A 19,688-nucleotide genomic window follows, 5' to 3' on the forward strand; every position below is an offset into this window, starting at 1 on the left:
TGTTTAAAAGAAAAATGAACTAATCCTGAGTTCTGACTTACCTGGAGGTGCGACTCGGTCCTGATAGGTCGGTTTGTAGTTGCTTAACGTGACCAGCATTGCCTGAATTGTCCCGATGAAGATCCCAGCCAAACATCCGTAGAAAATTATGTAAAACAAGGTGATTTTAGCTACGGAGGGAAAAAAACACAAAATAAGTGTTTATTTTCAGGTCTCTTTTTACTTCGCAGCAGAGCAACCTGAGGACAGCTCAAACAAAAACTTCCAACAAAAACAAGGGCCTTCTCTTAAGTTTCAGAGTCCACACCAACTGCGCCCTGCTGTGTGATGTGTTTCTTCTCATTATCAGAGAAGCCATTGTGGAATAATAGTGATCTGGGGGTTCTTTTTGGGCCCCCTAGTCTAAATTTACACCAATTAAGCAACAGTGGGGGTCCTGCAGTTCCAATGGGGCAGAGTTGAGGCACTCGTCTTTCCTGCTTTTTGGACCCTTCCCCCTCAATACTGCCACTCATGAGAGCGCCATGAGAAACATCCTCTGTAGACAACCACAATGATTCATCTCAAATCCAGTCACAATCACATTTTGAATAGTTGCACACCACAAAGCCTGAAATGATGTAGATCATATAATGTCCTCTGCAGACATTCTGAAACGTATGAAACTTGCCAACTTAGACCATGTCCGGAAATACATATTCACGTTTTATTTTAGCAGTTTACCAAATAAACTTCTGTTAAACATGTGTTCTGTAAAGTGTGAACTGAATGTTGCTATTAAAGGTGAACTCATTTGTAACTTTTCTGGTGAGACAATGCTTGTCTCCATTGCCTGGAATGTTTACAATATTAAACTCATCTACCTCCATGGAGATAAGCAGGTGACCCCACCAGGTCAAGTCTAAAAATGAAAAACTTGAAAGAACAAACATAAGATTAACAGTAAGAGACGTATCGAACACACAAGCCTGTTGTCAATGCAGTAAAGACCTCCAACAGGTAACGTTTCTCTCATGGAAACGTGTGCATTGAACACACAGAGTTAGTGTCTAATAATAATGTAATATACTTGATCATGTGTTTTTGGAATCACTGTGTCACAATCACATTTATTTCAATTAATTGCACATCCCTGAATTGTCCAGCTCTAATCAAGGTCGCACTCTCATATCCAACACAGCAGCGCACACACATCACACATTATAGATACACACACACACACACTCTGCAAAACCAGTTTGTCATGTATGTTCAACCCCCACACGAATGTTGCATTGAATTCTGCCTGCTCTCTGTGAGATATGGAAGAAGAGACTGTATTTCCTCCTGTCTTATTAAAGCCATATTTATTTTAGATATAAGGCCTCATCAATCTTCAATTTGATACAGAAAGACTGCGTTTGCCACCTGCTGTAATCACGTGCCAAGCTACTTTCTTGTGGGCACGTTGGCAACCAAAGAGGGCTGCTCAGAGATGCACCTGTTGAGACGCATTGCACCGTCAGGCTGCAAGTCGTGCTTATACTTGTCCTTCAAAACGTGCGATTTTCAAGAGAGAGATAAAAAAAAGTGAATGGAAGCACTAGAGTGCACATAAAGTGGGCACGGTTTTGCTTAACAAATCTACGCATGTACAAGGTGTGGCCTGGTATGTTAACTTTGACTTGTCTAATAATGAATGGGTTTATTTAAGTTGACTTTCTGCCACTAATGAGTAGAGATTTTGAAGTAGAAACAGAAAGCAAAGATCAACAGTTAATTTAAAACGCAAACTATCAAAACCTGATTTGCCCATCACACATTTGTCCCCTGCACACGTCCAACTTGTGTTTTTGGACATTAATATAACATGGGCTTGCTGATCCCCCAGTAGCACAAACGTTATAGTCACTTTAAAGGCCGGTCTTTCCACAAACACAGCTGTAAACCTAAACAAACTGCGTATGGCCCATATAACTTCTATCTGCACCAGATGTGTCCTGTGAACTGTGTGCGAGACAAGACAAGATGATAACAAGCTACTACTCAAACTTATTATTGTACAATCGTGGACACACCTGTGTGTTTACTGAAATGGACACACAGATCAGTTAAAAGGTAATTTTGTGGAACTCCAGTAGTCAACAGTAGACTAATCGTCATCTGTTTCATTATCTTCTTTATCTCTCTCCAGGACAGGATCGGTCTCTGAATGTTTCGCTCCAGGTAGACAATAATGTGCTCCATTCACTGTCAGAAGTCTGGTGTTGAGGCCACACTCTCTCTCAACTGACCTTTCTGCAGCGGTCACCTCCACATATTGATTCTTTTAATTTGCACCGGGGATGTTGTCCTTTCACTTTCAGAACACTGTTGTCGGTGGTGAAAGCCAATGCCATAGTAACAAACAGCCTGAAATGCACCACAAGTGTCCCGGGCTGCGGGGTTTGGAGTTTGAATGGGCCCCGCCGCGACCCTCCCCCACTCGCCCGGGGCCGGTCGGGTGGGACACGGCCCTCTGCAGCAGGCGCGTGGCGTGTGGCGAGGCTCAACCACGCACACAATCACGCACGTAACGACGCACGCAAATGACCCCGCGCTTCATCCGTGCCCGTCTGCATTATCTAGTCATTTTCAAACTCGTTCAAAATGTTAAAACCCCCAATGGCGCGCGCGGACACACGTGACTCGCTTCTTCCCCTGCGAAAAAAAAGCGCACGACGCGTTTGAAAGAGCAACAAGTAGATGCGCCGCGTTCATTTCCCCATCGTTACGGGGGAAAAGGAGGTGAAACACGGCGACCTGTTGCATGAAACGCAGTTAAATCCAGTTCCACAAGTGTAAATATACAGCGCTGTTCAACATCGACGCGCTGCCGCCTTTGATTCTCACGCATCGGTTACAAACTAGTCATGAATTATTAACGATTGTGTCGAGATTTGTAACTAATTGGATGACTAGGACTTGCTCAGCCGTGTTATCGTGGTGAATACTGACTTTCCGTGCTAAATGCATCATGTCATTTGTCTTTTGCAGAAGGGAAAAAACGGGGGGAAGAGGCGGCCCTTTGTGACATGTGAGTCGTGATGTGTTCAGCCTCAGCCCGTGTTACTAAGCAGTTTGTGAAGCCGCCCGGCCGCCGCCACAACTGCTCAATTGGCTTCGGGCGGATTTGATAAACCAGGTAGCGCGTTATCCCATCAAGTGCCGACCGTCTTAAGCCCGCATTGTCCGCCTTAAAGTAACGAAAGAGGGTTAAAACGATTAGTGTCGGCCGTGTGGATGTTGAGCCTGTGATACGTAGGAGCCAAAAGATTAGCACAAGGCTTATTAATACGCGAATACAATGTCATTGTACTTCAACCGGTTACTAGGGTGAATAAGAGAGGCGTTCACAACCCAACTTTCACTGTTATAACGGATCGAAGAGAGAAAACACGCTCAACAACTGTCTGTCCTTCAAGATGACCTTTTCACAGGGGGACGTTTCAAATCAATACACCCCTATGTAGTCCAAAACGCGACCACTGCGCTGTATTCCTCGTAAAACCACGACTTATTCCGGATGCTACGTTTGAATCTCACGTCTCGCAACTATAAACGAGGGCAAATCGTGATTCCACTGATAGTTTTAATTGATTAGTCTTTGATAATTAGCCTCCACACAACCTTTTACCGGGTCAGTGGGCTCTTTCTATGGCGGACACTCGCTCTGAAATGTCATGTAAATGTTGAAATGTAAGTGAAAAAGTGTGTTCTCCGCGAGCTGCCTCCATTGAAAGGCGAAGTCACGACACAGTCTGACAGTGCGCGGCTCTAACAGGTGCTGTCTGAGCTCTACGGACGACGGGAGGCGGAAAAAAACGGCCAAAAATCTCCCGTTTTGAATGGCGAAACTTGGCACGTTCACGTCATTGTAGCAACACGTGAGCCACCAACAAACTCCGTAGATACGCCGCATTTACTCACCCCAACTGCACCCCGTACGTCCTAAAAACTCCTTCCTCTCCGAATTCCATATAAACGTCTTCCATCCGCCTTCGTTTTCTTTATTGGACGACATAACTCCCAGGTAAAATCCCCCTCTGACGATGTCTTCTCGATGGCGGACGGCGCGCGCGTGTGTGTGTTGACGGTCCCTTAGAGGAAACGCAAAAGGGACAGTCTCGCAGCGTCTTGTGCAGTTGTAAAGGTTGTTACACACGCACACTTTGGCGCACAGGGAAACCGACTCCGCCTGCAAACTCGCCTAATAAGTTGCCACCCGGGGAGGGGAGGGCTCGCCGCAGCAAATCACAACCTGCCGTTTGTTTTTGCGTAAGAGACCGACGTCGAAAGCGAGGAGGGGGGTCCCGCAATACGCAGGCCGAAAAAGCCCACGGCAGAAGCGCACTATGAAGTAGGCTACGGAGGAAACGCACGAGTCGGTAACGAGGTAACGAGGCCTACATGGCATCAAGAGGCGAGGGTGAACGCGGTGGAACAGTGTGAGGAAGAGCCGAAGCTCACGCGGTGGACTGACATTTTTATATGACTTTACTTTACTCTGTCTCCATGGCAACCGTCACAGCAGCCTGGGCGAGGAGAAGCTAGAGGTGACAGAGAACAAAGTCATGTTCGTTTGGGTGAAAAGCGTATGCTATCGTTATTAAAACAACCCACAGTCACATTGTTTGTCATTTATTGTTTAAAAACTAGTGCTACCTTTATTATTGCTTAATTACCACCTGTAGAATGATGCAACGTTTTGGCTTTCACTGGCCTTTGTCTATAAAAGAAATACACCTATGTGGCTAAAATATTTCGTAATGTAATATATGGCCAAGAGACTAAGAGCATTTTGACAGAACAAATATTTTTGCCTTGCCCTATATTTTCATTGGCCTACAACAATAACACTGTTTGCACATCATGCATTTGTTGCAAGATTTTAATTACAGTTTGCAATGCATTCATTGAATTTTGTCACTCAGTATGTTTTTGAGTTTCTAAGACAGGAAGTGTTTTGTTTAGAGAAAGGTAGACACGTAGCCTAAGCTCTAAAACATTGAAGCTCTCCAGGTTTCCCTTTCACAAAACACTCCTTGTTCTGGTCCGGAAAGCTAGCGGTAACACAGTAGACGATGGTGAGTATGTCTTTTATGTTAAATGTGGCCTGTGTCTGTTTAGAGATGAATAACACACACACTTTTGTCCTTGCCCATTCATTTAGGGGTAAACAATCCTTTTGTTGGACTAGTGATCGTGCTGTGATAACATGGCAGCCTTGTATTGATGTTGATCAAGGGTTTGCTGAGATGACCAGGAGGTGCAGTATTCTGAGGAGGCCTGTGGATTGAGTGTGGTATGCAGCGGCTGAACTGGAATTGAGCTCATCCACAATAGACAGTCTATATACAGAAGCCTCTGCGCCGGCTATTTGACAGCTCAGTAGTGACATACCAACACGGGGGAAACACCTCACTTCACACCACGGCTGTTCAGGCTGCTAGTTTCAATCATTGTCCATTTGTGTGAATTCATTCAACATGTACATTTTAGACCTTCTGTCAAAGTGAATTTGAGGGCTGTTTGTAATGATTGACTCGGAGAGTGATGGATCTCACTTGGGAAATGACTCTGTGACCCTGAAAGGTCACCTTTATTCAGAGGTCAGGACACAAATGGCAATTTAAGACAATGAAAGTTACAGCTAAATGTGTTGTGTTTCCTGCTATTTGTGCAGCGATGACACAGGCCAGGACTCATTTAGAGGCAGACTATATATTTAATAATGTGATGACAAGAAACATAAATCCTCTCTGTAACATGTGGGTATATTGTGTATCTCCTGTCTAGATCCTCTGTAATCAATATGACATTTTGGACATCAAGTAAGAGAACCAATGCAACCTAAACTGGTTGTCTATTGTCTGTTTCACTTTATTGCCTCATGACAATTTAACAAATGTGAATACAATGAAGGTTTCACTCAAGCTAGGACTAAACCAGCACAATTTATAAAACAAACAGATTTAGTGGTCAGCAGGTTATATGGGTCTTGTGCTTTACTCCTTTATGAGCGTTTACCAGTAAAATAAAACCTCAGCGACCCATTCTCTATGCTCACTGAACTCTGAAAGGCATGTGAGGGAAAGTGATAGAGTTCTGGTTCAGAATCAGTGCCCATCTGTGGCCATAAAACGTTTAGAAACAATGTCTTGTAAATAGGTAACAGACGATAGCCACACTTCACTCCCTGCACATTCCTCAGGAGTCCACACTGTCCGTTCTATTAAAAATACCAGATAAATAAAGCTTATCAGGCAGGCTTCACGGTTCAAGAACCAAACACGTGCTTTGACCCTAGTTAGACCTGGTTTTGTCTCAGTTATGATACTTTTGTAGCTTTTTTACTCTGTTTAGTGCTGGATGTCATTATTATACATTGCTTTACTATACTTGCCTAGTTCCACTCATTAATTACATTTTGATGATGATACTTTGAAAGCATTTGTTTCTCAGGCCGAAATACAGTAACTGACAGTCATTATACCGTTTGTACACATCTTTCTCTTTTTACCAGTTCAAACAACATGGATGAGAGGGATCGGTGACCTCTGAGGGTAAGTTTGACCTTTGTGTGACTTTTGCTTTTATGGCTCGACCCTCTCATCGCGTGCAGCCCTTTCTCCTAATGTTGTGACACAGGTGAATAAGCAGAACTGACTGCGTGCTCACACTGTGGACAAACTGACCATTCATGTCCCGGAGGCATGCCTCTGTAACCAAAGAAACCTGTTAATACTACTACACTTAGCATGTAGTAGACATATAGACATAAAGCAACTTGGACAATGCTAACAGCCCCGTTGGTGTAGTTCAGGGCTACTCAAGGATTATTTTCCATGGCGCCAGATTTTTCGGAGGGCTATTATCTGGGGGCCAGACCACAAAACTGCTCCACAATTTTACTATTCATATTCAATATCCAACATATTGGACTCGCAATATAAATCACTGATGTAAATAAAACAACATTACTGCTCAGCCATATAAAAACAGGACTAAAGCAGGGCTTAACGTAGACAAACCCAATGTCAATCAATCACCAGACTTTGCAATCGATAACATGTTTTCTTATTTGTTGAAGACAACATAGATCAGTTGGATTTTGTCATAATGTTCTGCTTCACAATACACTTTTTTGAAGGGGGAAATAACACAACTTACCATACTCATAACAATAAATATAAAGGACCAAGGTTGATGCCTCCAAAACTACTAAATATTACTTTGTCTGTACAAAGTACCACCTCATAATTATTGGAATTTCAATCTTCTAACCTGAAGGCCAAGGGACTAGAATGAACATGCATTAATATTGACAAAGCAGGTTTTAAAGCAGGACTAACCCATGTCTAACACACAATGTAATCAGGTTTAAGGATTTAGACTCGTTTTATTTAGGATTTATACATTCTAAACAAGGATTATATCAAGAGTATACTTGGATAGAAGCAAGCCTAAACCAGCTATAAGAAGTGGTTCTCCTCATTTGTAACTCAGAAAACCTCTTACAACTAAAAGCCATTGGAATCGTCTTAAAAAAAAAGTCTAAGTATTGAATACATTTGTCCTGTTGTCTCTATTCTTGCTCTATAATCTGTTTTGTGAGCTAATTTCTAATTAGTCAATATACTCAGAATACTTTTAGTTCTTTGAAAATTGTACTTGGCCAAACGTGTGTGAAGCTTTGTAGAGCTATGGGGTACATCGTCATGGCGTCCTGAAGGGAGGTTGTGGGAGTAGCTGTTTGAGTTTCACTGTTAAATCAATGGAGATCACGTCATGTTATTTTTCCATTTACTGTGAAGTGGCTACAAGTCTATGGCTTAGGCTAATTCAGTCACTATAATTCAATATTCAAGTGTATTGATGTCTCCAAATGTTATGACGAATTATTCTGTTTATAGACACACTGTGTTTTTTAATGACATTCAGAGGCACAAACAGGAAGCCTGGAGCCACAGAATGATCATGTGACCTGGGCCTGCATGTGAATGTGGGATTACTTCCTGTTATGGCTGATCAATTGCTCATTGCATGCGTGTAATGTTGCGCAAAGCTTGATCGTTGGACACGCAGTTGTACGTTTATGCAGAAAATAACTTCAGGCTAATTTACATTCTAGTATAATAATACCTTATGTGCACACAAATATATGGTCAGACTGGATTCAAAACAACACTACAACGCAAAACATGCTCCTTACGATAGTACAATCTCCTAGACTTCAGAACTTAAAAGAAAAATGTAAACATAAACAACTATTACTTAAGTGAAAATGTATATTTTGATCCTAGCAGCTGCATTGTTATTACTGAAACATCTACATTTAGCTTCAGTAGCAACATTTTGATTCCTTTGTTGTTTTCAATCAAAATTAATTGGTTATGCAGTGATATTACACATGTTTTTACAGTGTGTTTTGCATACTCGTGTCCATGTGACAGAGAGTTTTTATCATAGTGCAGATAAACAGCGTGACCTGCGTCTTCTGTTGAATTGTCGTATCTTTAACGTGCAGCTCTGTCCCAGTCTGACCCACTTCCACCAACCCACCAGAGAGTCCTGAAACCAACCCAACTGTGCCATAATGGAGACGCAGCAGGGGGCAGGGACTGTTTGTTAAATGTTTGTGTTAAAAAAAAAAAATGTCTTTTGGTCTTTCAGCCAATGAATTCTGTGACAGTAAAAGGAGTGACAGTAAAAGGAGATTTTTCGTTCATTGACCTTAGGCAGTCTCACCCTCAGGGGTTTTCAGGATGCAGTCTACAACCAAAATAAAAACATATAGAAAGTCTATTAGAGAAACAGCAGAAGTCTTTTAAATACAACCACATCTTTTTTTTTACATCCACCCGTTCTATTCATCATCACCATCGCTGATTCTGTTCAAGGGCACAGTATTAACCTGTAACTCGTTAAGTTACCTCAATACTGCCCTGGATAATTAACGTGTTAAGTTACTGTGCTACTGTGTTAAGTAACGCGTTACCAATAATTATTATTGTATAACCTATATTGCTGGCTGACAATCCCTTTGTGTTGCTGAACACAGTAACATAATCATTAAAATATTAAATTAACAAGCAAAGTAAATGCATTTGACTGAGCTTTATGAGCTTTATTTATCTTGACAGATTACTACAACTCAATGTCGTATAAGCACGTGTAAGTCTGTTCTTAAGCAGTGAAAAACATCTCTAAAACAAAATTTGTGGTTTGGCAAGAGCTCTGATGGACAGCAACAGAACGCACTTGTTTCAGGCCTGTAGTTTATTTAAATCAAACTCACCACATCACTGTTACCCCACGATTACTCCTGAGGAGATGAGAACTAACCAAAACGAATGCGTTTTGGAAAGAGAAAAAGTAACTAGTACTAGATGCATTACGTTCCTTATTACTCTAAAAAAGTTATTTGAGTACGCTAACGTGTTACCCCCGAATCTGGAATGAACAAATATCTTTTCCTTGAAGTGTGTACATAGCAGCGCTGTTGTTTTAGGATCAGGTTACACAATATACTGGCTCCTCCGCTGTGGTAGATTAATATCATTTGTCTCCTGCTCCATTAGAGAAAAACATGGACCTCTGTCTACACCACACGACATTTTACAGCTAATTTCTGACTTAATCCAATGATTGATGCATGTTATTAATTTGGTATTTGCCTCGAAACAAACTCAATATGTTTGCTGTGTCATGAGTTTGGATATTTACTTAGTAGCAGCTGGAAAGATGTGGTCGAATGGTTTTAACAAACCAACTAAAATCAATGCGAAAAAACCCAAACCAAAACATCTCTAACAAATTTATTCAAATGCATTATAAAGAAACACAGTATGTTTCTTTAGTTGACAATAGGCCTCTTATAGTTTTTGAGGGACACTTAAGTCAGTTATGTGTGGTATTTATACTGCAAGTATTTATTGTATAACTAGCAGCATGCAAGCAATGTGTTTTGCTCTGCTGGTAAAAATAGTTTGACAACACCTCTGCAATAAAAGTTGTCATCTCGGAATTACTTTGAAATGTGGAAATATTTGGTCACAAAGTGACGCATACATTACAAAATTGTTATATTTTTTAAACACCTTGAAATTATTTTACTCTGTAACAGTAAAGGAACATTGATATTTTGCTGCAGTAAATTATTTCAAAATGCGTGTTTACGTTTTAACAAGTCAGGTGTATGAAGGGATTATTACTACAAAATTGTTTGTATTAATATTAGACTGAGCTCTCGTTGTAATCTGTAGTTTGTGATTGAGACTAATATAATTGTAGTTTTAATTTAGAAAACTAAGGAGTTAGTTCTACTGCTATTTTTGTCCCTGCCAGGCTATCATAGTTTATTAGGCCCGAGCGCCACAAGCTGGCGAGAGGCCTATTAATCTCGTAAGGCCGTGCAAAGCACGGCTGCGAAAGTGCGCACGTAGTGCGCACGAAATCGAGCGCGAAGCGCTCGCCCACTTCCAAACACTCACTAACGCACTCCTTCACTCATGCACGCCCCGTGCATACTAATTAGTAGTAGGAAAATGGAACATTACCGTTGTAAACGGGCGAAGCCCGTGCAAAAGTGCGCACTAAACGAGCACTTTACATTGCATCCCCATATAAAGCACTCATTTGCGCTAAGTAGCTCACGAATACGTTCCCCATCTCTTGCATGTTCCGTGCATATAAGCATGTAATGCAAAAATTGAACATTATTACTGTATAGAGGGCCAAAAACACAAAGTGGGCGGAGCCCACTCAAAATTAACGAAAGTACCCGTCAGTGACCAGGGACCCACACCATGAGGTAGGAAAGCGCGAGCGCTTTCCGAAAATGTATAGTTTATGATATTTGAAAAATGGGAAACATTGTTTTCGCATCGGAATATTATTCTTTCTTTCTTCTTTCTTCTTTCTTCTCGGGACCAACCCCCCTATTTTTCACCCAGTGAACATTGACGAAAAGTCACAAAAATTTGCACACCTCTAAAAATCGTGCCTCTCTACATTCTGGCTATTTCCCTTTTCTAAAATAAAAAAAAATTGGCGCGTCAGCGCCCCCAAATGTACCAAAAATGCATTGAGAGATGGGAAATGACCCAAAAAAAATCTGATCGTAGAATCATGAAATTTGGCGCAGAGGTAGATGGTGACAAGAGAAGTAAAAAATATTATTACGGCAACGCCGTCCGCCCAACCAAATGTCGGCCATATTGCTTCAAAAATGGCTAAACATGACTTCGGAGTTTTTCCAAACGTCGTACTTTTACGAACTCCTCCCAGGGCGTTGGCCCTAAAAAGCTGAAATTTGGTGAAAATGCTACTGAGGTGTGGGACATCAAAAGTTATTCAAATTACATTGATACCTGTCACGGTCTCTGTGCGGCGAAGCCGCAAACTGTAGCAAGAATTTCAGAAATCTCCCAAATTTAAAATTTCTGCCGTTTGCGCAGATAAAGTCCGAATTGCGTCAAATTAGAATCAGTTGTTAAACTCTTTGCCCTAAACCTACTTGATGTGAAATAAATTAATTTGGAGCCACAGCGCCCCCTACAGATTTTATATGGAGGTTAAGTATTTAGTTTTGCGAAATTATATGAAATTTGACACACAACTCAATTTTAGCATCCCCATCAAAAAAGTCAATGAGACCCATGTCATAATTGTTATGGCTTTGCCGTAACGATGACCGAAACCTTCCATGTTATTCCAATGGGGAAATCGCCAGAACATGTTTACACTTTAGACTTTCACAAACTCCTCTTAGGGCGTCAGCCCTATTAACCTGAAATTTGGTGAGACTCATCTTCAGGGGTGGACCATCAAAAGTTATCCACATTTTTATTCAAAGAGTCACGGTGTCTGTGCGGCAAAGCCGCACATTTTGCCAAGAATTCAAAATAAAATTGCTTTTTGATGGTAAAACAAAGGGGAGAAGATGTAACAGCGTCACAGATTCAGCAGTAGGCGTAATAAAAGGACAATTGGGGCGCGTTAGCGCCCCCTCCTCTTGCGGCGTGGCGGCGGCGTGGCGAGGGCCGATCATTGCCGCTTGCGGCTATATTTTTGTTTGTTTTTTTAACACTAAACCATTCCTAAAATCTCCATTTACAAAGTAGAAGGCTCGTAAACAATTCACTTCTACTCTCTAAAGATGCACATTTATTGTAAAAGGGATTCTATATTAGACTGTGTGGAATCCATTTACAGCACATTCAAATAAAAGGCCCAGAACACGATGATCCTGAAATAGTTAGGTGTGACCGTTCCCTGTCCCATCACTGGAGCTGCCCCTTTATCGGTGCTGTCACTGCAGGCTTATCAGTGTCCTGCCTCCCTGTCCCGACTCAGACACATCCTTCGTCCAAGCCAATTGCATTGTTCTAATGAGGTTAGAGATCAAAGAACGTCGTTTGTTTTCGCTTCTTGTCCTGTACCGGCCTTTTTGGATCTCCCCTTAATGTCATCAGTGAAGCGCTATTAAAGAGCTGTGTCCCAAGCCAAGGCTGTCTGTGGCGCCTCTGTGGCAGTTACACAACTTGCATACCAGGAGTGGCTGAGTTTGTAGAGGGCGAAGGTCAGGAAATTCAAGTTGACAGTTGAAAGTGGTAGTTTGGTTAGCGTTTAGGATTTGAGCAGAATTTTCATTTTCAAACTGCCGATTTCCTTTTCACTGTCAATATATAATATATGTCAACACAAGTCAGTGATATTGATCTAATCCTGATTCAGTGCTGTTTAATGTGACTAGGCTCAAACACAGACACGTTTCCAAACCCTCTCCTCCGATTGGCCGTCCGTGGGTCTGTTAAGTGTTTACAGGTCCACCGTTTTCAGACGGAATTAGAATTTTCCATTTGAAATGTATCTATTTTAGAATAGACCTGATGAAAGTCCTGAAATGAAGTGAGAAATCCTCATATCCAAAGCCATCCGCATTCTGTGGTGATTTTATTTGTGCGTGAGAGAGAAGAGGGGCAGGTCAAAATCTGGTATTTTAAAAGTAAAGACCACAAACATTTGAAGAACTAAATTATATCTGAAGGAGCAATGCAAGAAACACAAATATTCAATCATTTAATATGTCATCACAAATGCTTTGTTACAGTAGAGAAGAGGAACCAAAAAACTTTACTCAAGTAAAACTACTGTTAAATTGTCAAATATATGACTTAAGTAGGAGTGAAAGTATGCAATCTGAAAGCAGCCCTGTTAAAAATGTAGTATCTTCATAACAAAGTATAATAATTGTAATGTGTTTGCACAGTACTCACCATTGATGACTGCTACAGTCACAAGATGTCAGCTTCGCACGGGCAAGCAGCAAGAGGACATTTTTCATTTGATCTCTTCTGGAGATCTCTAATTTACATAAACACGTTTTGCTCTGACAAAATGAATGAGTGTGCGCTCACAAGCTGTGAATGTTATTCCTCGTCAAACGTCAGTCTTTCATACCACATCCAAATTAATACGTTTTGTTTGAATGCTTTAAAGATAATTGAGAATATTTCTTTATTGTGGCATGAAATTCTATCCAAATGTATCACATAGATACAAAGAGGCATGTGAGCCTTAGCAACTGCAGTGTCATCTATAGCACTTCCCATGATGCAGTGTGAGCAACACTTCTCTTTAACGGGTGATGTCACTATCTGACGATTCAAGGACATCTGAAGTGTACACCCTAATCCTCCTGGATGTCAATAATACACGAGTTATTATACTATACTTACTAATCTCTATCAGAAAACTCACAATTAAATATTGTTTATAACCCAGTGCATGCACTATTACATACAAGGTAATGGATGCTTTTATTTTGCAGAACATTGATGACTCAGTGGTGTGCAATGTCATCCTGTGGAACACAATGTCCAAAGATAGAGAAAGGGTAATAGACTGCACTGTCATCCCGACAAAATGAGATTGGAAATGACCTGAAAACTGGCAGGTGTTAGAGCAGACAATATTTCAACATTGGCTTACAGTTGGATTCTTTTAAACAGGACCAACCTCCAGTTCTACAGAAGCAATTCATTATTTTGCCTCCTGCAAAAGTTTCCAAAACAACCAAAAATACATAATGATAAACACAGCTGTAATATCTTGATTTTTTAAATTGTATTCTCAACAAATATGCACATTTCCCATCAGTTACTGCTCCCATGACTCTGACTCTGGAGACAGGGAGACAGCTGCGACGTTTCAAAATGACTGCCAGAAGGAGCGAGGGGCCAGGACTGTCCTGTTCAATGAGAAGCAGATGAGGGAAAAAGCTCCAAATATTTACCTTCAGCACGAGTCATCTTACTCTGTGCATCATGTGACTCCAAAGTTCTGTATCATTTCACTAAATCAGGTTATGGCCAAGATTCACTTTAGCTCACATAAAGATATGATATTGACTGGATTTACGGAGATCCTTTTTTGTGTGGAGCAGGGACGTCTCACTTTGTCACGAAAGCAATGCCTACCTGGGAGGACGTTAAGCTTACTCGACACTATAAAGTATATTTTATACATACTCTTACCTTTGGGCCTTTGGGTCACGAGTAAACCAGCTGCACTGGGTCATTGCACTGACTGGCAAACGTATGTCTTGACATAATCCTTTTCCATTATCCGGAGCTGGGACTCATCAAGGACTTTGTTAACGACATGACAGCTTTGCATACTGGGTAAAATATGGACATGGGTGTATAGATAATTAGTACTTGTTAGGCCCGAGCGCCACAAGCTGGCGAGAGGCCTATTAATCTCGTAAGGCCGTGCGAAGCACGGCTGCGAAAGTGCGCACATAGTGCGCACGAAATCGAGCGCGAAGCGCTCGCCCACTTCCAAACACTCACTAACGCACTCCTTCACTCACGCACGCCCCGTGCATACTAATTAGTAGTAGGAAAATTGAACTTTACCGTTGTAAACGGGCGAAGCCCGTGCAAAAGTACGCACTAAACAAGCATTTTAAATTGGGATGACCCATATAAAGCACTCATTTGCGCTAAGTAGCTCACGAATACGTTCCCCATCTCTTGCATGTTCCGTGCATATAAGCATGTAATGCAAAAATTGAACATTATTACTGTATAGAGGGCCAAAAACACAAAGTGGGCGGAGCCCACTCAAAATTAACGAAAGTACCCGTCAGTGACCAGGGACCCACACCATGAGGTAGGAAAGCGCGAGCGCTTTCCGAAAATGTATAGTTTATGATATTTCAAAAATGGGAAACAACCAAATGTCGGCCATATTGCTACAAAAATGGCTAAACATGACTTCGGAGTTTTTCCAAACGTCGTACTTTTACGAACTCCTCCCAGGGTGTTGGCCCTAAAAAGCTGAAATTTGGTGAAAATGCTACTGAGGAGTGGGACATCAAAAGTTATCCAAATTACATTGATACCTCTCACGGTCTCTGTGCGGCGAAGCCGCAAACTGTAGCTAGAATTTCAGAAATCTCCCATATTTAAAATTTCTGCCGTTTGCGCAGATAAAGTCCGAATTGCGTCAAATTAGAATCAGTTGTTAAACTCTTTGCCCTAAACCTACTTGAAGTGAAATAAATTAATTTGGAGCCACAGCGCCCCCTACAGATTTTATATGGAGGTTAAATGTTTAGTTTTGCGAAATTTTATGAAATTTGACACACAACTCAATTTTGGCCTCCCCATCAAAAAAGTCAATGAGACCCATGTCATAATTGTTATGGCGTTGCCGTAGCAATGACCAAAACCTCCCTTGTTATTCCAATGGGGAAATCGCCAGAACATGTTTACACTTTAGACTTTCACAAACTCCTCCCAGGGCATTAGCCCTATTAACCTGAAATTTGGTGAGGCTCATCTTCAGGGGTGGACCATCAAAAGTTATCCACATTTTTATTCAAAGAGTCACGGTGTCTGTGCGGCAAAGCCGCACATTTTGCCAAGAATTCAAAATAAAATTGCTTTTTGATGGTAAAACAAAGTGAGAAGATGTGACAGCTTCACAGATTCAGCAGTAGGCGTAATAAAAGGACAATTGGGGCGCGTTAGCGCCCCCTCCTCTTGCGGCGTGGCGGCGGCGTGGCGAGGGCCGATCATTGCCGCTTGCGGCTATATTTTTTATTATTATTATTATTATTAGTAGTAGTAGTAGTAGCAGTAGTAGTAGTAATTATTGTTGTTGTTGTGGTGGTGGTTGTTAATGTGCATGTCATTATAGCACCTGTATAAAAAAACTGTGACTATTAATACATTCCGCTCCGTTGGACTTGGGTGGACCTCGTCTCTCCGTCACACTTACAGTTCCCAAATATGTGCTGTGATGTATTTTTAGCTGCTTTCAGGATGATTTCCCTGGGGATAAGATTTGTACACTTTTGATCGCGGTCGAAGAGAAAAAACACTTAGCCTGAACTGATGGCTCTTTTAGATAATACAATTAGATCCACAGTGCCCAAACTTTTTTCCTTGTTGGGCCAAAATGAAAACGTATCAGAGGCCGAGGGTCATACCTAAACCTGTTATGTATATGAAGCAGTTCACCTGCAGAGACACTCTTGTCAGTGCAAAATGTTAGTAGTAAGCAAGTGTATTAATTAATATGTCAAAAAGAAATTGAGTGTGTATGCAAAGTGAATGGCCTGGGAATGACTAGCTCGGAGCTCCTGATGAAGAAATTGTGTCAGTGACGCAAATGGACCAGTACTTATTGTGTGAAAATACATGTTAATATTATTGTGAATGTGACAATGTGACGAGTGTCCATTTTGTTTTTGGGCTGTGAATGTAATAAACGCCTCATGCCTCCTCTGTCTTCTCTACGTATAAATGAAAACATTTTATTAAACAGTGCATGATTTCAGTATTGTCTGGAAATAGAGCCTCACCTCAGTCATCCTGTTGCTGTAACTCAGATTTAGCGTTAGCGACATGACAAAGCGTCGACACCTGCGCTCATGACCGAGTGCGTCAGCGTGTAAATAATAAATGGTGTGAGTCCCAGTGCAATCAGCTGTTTCACACCAGCGCGGCGGCGTGTCATTTCTGAGAGCTTTGGACTAAACATCATTACTCATGTCGTCTGTGCAATCAGTGGAGAACAATCATCCTTCATTGCAACTATGTGGAACTTATGGCCTTCTGCAGATGCAAATGTCACTAATTATCATGATATATTCTACCAATTAATCGAGACACAAGAATGGGTTGAGGATTGTCTTTGTGTCTCTGAACAAGACTGTGTTTACTTCAAGAACGCACCTTATTGGGAGGTGGATGGTGGAGTGCAGCCTTTCCTTCTGATCTAAAGGTCAACAGTTCGAATCCCGCTCGCGACATAAATGCACTTAACCTGTCTGTGTGAGTTATTCCTTAGTGTAAAGCGGTTTAAATGCTTTGAAGGTGAAAAAGCACTATATAATTGTGACCATTTACCTACCGTACGTGAAATGCTAAGAGTACTGGTAAGTCTCAGTGACATCCACTGTGGAGTTGCTTATACTGGCATATGTGAAGGATGAACAGCTGTCCCCGCGTTGGTCCTGCACAGCCATTTCAACCTTCACCAGTTTAGATTGTGTCCTTTCTTTTCACAAAATAGTTTGAATGTACTGTGCATTTTTCTTGCCCTTTGGTGTGATCAATGTAGGCCCGGGATCTAAACTATATACTGGTTAAACTGCCTTTTACTCTGTAGTCTAGGTCAATACATTTGTTTTAGAAGCTTAAACTTCTTAAGTTTCTCCCTCCACAAAGTTCAAAACTGTACGACTGGTCAGCCTACATATCAGTCTCTATAAGATAAGAGAACCTTTATTTGTCCCACAATGGAGAAGTGTTGCAACACAGATTAGGCACAGAAGTATGATAATAAAAACAGATAAAAAAAACTCTTATAATATTAATAAATAAGCACCATAAGCACAATACTAATTTCATTTTTAATACCAGGACGTCAAAGTCAGAGGTATATATTGTTTACAAGTCAAATTTGTTGTTTTGATCAGTTTTTTTGTTTTTTTACAATAGGATATTGTAAGACATTTTCTTAAAAACATTGTAACCATGTCCCACATGACACACTTTTACAGCCTTTAAAACGTCACTGGGCAAGATGGGCAAAAATAACTGTCTGTGAAACTTTAACTCTTATTTGGACTGCTATATTTAGGGCTCAGTGTCACAGTAACGTGTCGGTGAACAGATGTATTAGTAAAAGGAGATATACAGACTTGTATATGACGAAGGTTTGATGTGGTTATTTCATTCTAAAGTGACAATTATCGTGATCAGACTTCATTCAGTTTAGCAGAAAACCTTAGTTAGTGGCTTTTGAAAGATTTGTGATTGACCTGCATGCATAACTGTATTTGTTTTATTTTAGAAACGGATTGTTGTGATGGTGATGGCAGATTGCTGATTTTTTTTTTTTTTTTAATTGAAATTCTTTCTGGCGTTGATGTTGCAGTATCTCAAATGTCCACTGAAAAATGCAGCAGTGTCTCTTATGCAGTTCTCAAAATAATAAGTTGTAAGTAATATTTGCAAGTAATTCACTACACTACACTACATAACAGACGCCATGCACACATTTGTATCTGTCTTGATCAATGCAAATGTCCCAAATACTGCAAAGATTTGAATTGTACTATATTTACAGTTCATATGATAAACGGCCACCAGAACAGCCAACAACAGGATTATTTCAAAACCAATACACTATCAAATCTTCTTCAGATGCTGGAAGTTCTGCCCAGTTCCGGCCTCTGACTCCCCACATTTAATTTCACTTGTGGCTGTGTCCCATGAGCTGCAGCAAATTACAGAGATGGGTGTTGGACTTAAAACATCTGGCCCACAAGAGGATTATTTAAAGTCAGGCAGCTGTGAGCCGCTTCTCGCAGTCCAGTGCATCTCCTGGACCATGTCTGTCCTGTTCCTCATCGTAGCTACCCTGATGCTGGGGCCAGTTTTACCCCAACACAACACTGACCACCACGACATGGGATGGATCAACGCATATCGACAAGGTTTTAACTTCCAGTGCCCCCACGGAGAGGTGCTGGTGGCCGTCCGGAGTTATTTCAGTGAAAAAGAGGGTTCAGATCGGCTGTGGAGCTTCGAGTGTCAGCCCACGCCGGAGGGTCTGGGGCAACCCACGGACTGTTGGTGGGACGACATCAGCCGCGCCGGGTTGGAGTGGTGAGTACTGCGTTGTTAACTAAAGGGCGTTTGTTTGTGCTGCTTCATGTTCCTAACCACAAATGTAAAACCTTAACACATTTCTACTCCAAAATATTGTCACTCCAAGTCTTATCCATCTCTATCCTGCACAATTGCAATAGTTTATTCAGGTATTCTTCTAGCATCATTTCAGCTTACATTTACCCATCCAATCCAATATCACAATCAATCAAAATGTATCTGTAGAGTACAATGTAAAAAATGCAATTCAAAGTACTTTATAGATGTTAAAAACAACAACAACATCAACATTTTTATCTGGTTTATTTTGTATTGTAAAATGTTACTATATAACCTCTCTGGCGCAGGGTCCCTGAAAGTCTTGTCTTTGTGGAGAAAGCCTGAAAGTATAGAATTAAACTTAGCTAAATTGCTCAAAAGAACCTTCAAACTCCTGTATTTTTATTACTACGTGAGATATATAAGTTTATT

The 19,688-nt window shown here is 41.1% G+C and overlaps 3 protein-coding genes across 4 annotated transcripts in view; 1 reads left to right on the forward strand and 2 right to left on the reverse strand.

Moving 5' to 3' along the window:
* Positions 1–4,138, reverse strand: part of atp1b1a (ATPase Na+/K+ transporting subunit beta 1a) — a 7,609-nt gene extending 3,471 nt beyond the window's left edge. Inside the window, exons 1-2 of the mRNA XM_072439532.1 lie at positions 3,949–4,138; positions 42–170 (exon numbers count right to left, since the gene is read on the reverse strand). Coding sequence (XP_072295633.1) covers positions 42–170; positions 3,949–4,042 — 223 coding nt within the window. The 5' untranslated portion in view covers positions 4,043–4,138. The remainder of the gene's footprint in view (positions 1–41; positions 171–3,948) is intronic.
* lpp (LIM domain containing preferred translocation partner in lipoma) overlaps positions 1–19,688 on the reverse strand; it is a 366,579-nt gene that overhangs the window by 3,471 nt on the left and 343,420 nt on the right. The gene's annotated exons all lie outside the window — the stretch shown is intronic.
* dpt (dermatopontin) overlaps positions 18,802–19,688 on the forward strand; it is a 268,440-nt gene continuing 267,553 nt past the window's right edge. For both annotated transcript variants that reach the window (XR_011925972.1, XM_072439531.1), the window contains exon 1: positions 18,802–19,214. Coding sequence is in view for 1 of the 2 variants with exons in the window: in XM_072439531.1 (XP_072295632.1) it covers positions 18,841–19,214 (374 nt within the window). In the remaining variant the exon portion in view is untranslated. The remainder of the gene's footprint in view (positions 19,215–19,688) is intronic.

This window comes from Eucyclogobius newberryi, unplaced genomic scaffold (assembly GCF_026437365.1).
Source record: "Eucyclogobius newberryi isolate DKJ021-1_F unplaced genomic scaffold, fEucNew1.0.hap1 SCAF_9, whole genome shotgun sequence".
NCBI classification, from domain to species: Eukaryota; Metazoa; Chordata; class Actinopteri; order Gobiiformes; family Gobiidae; genus Eucyclogobius; species Eucyclogobius newberryi.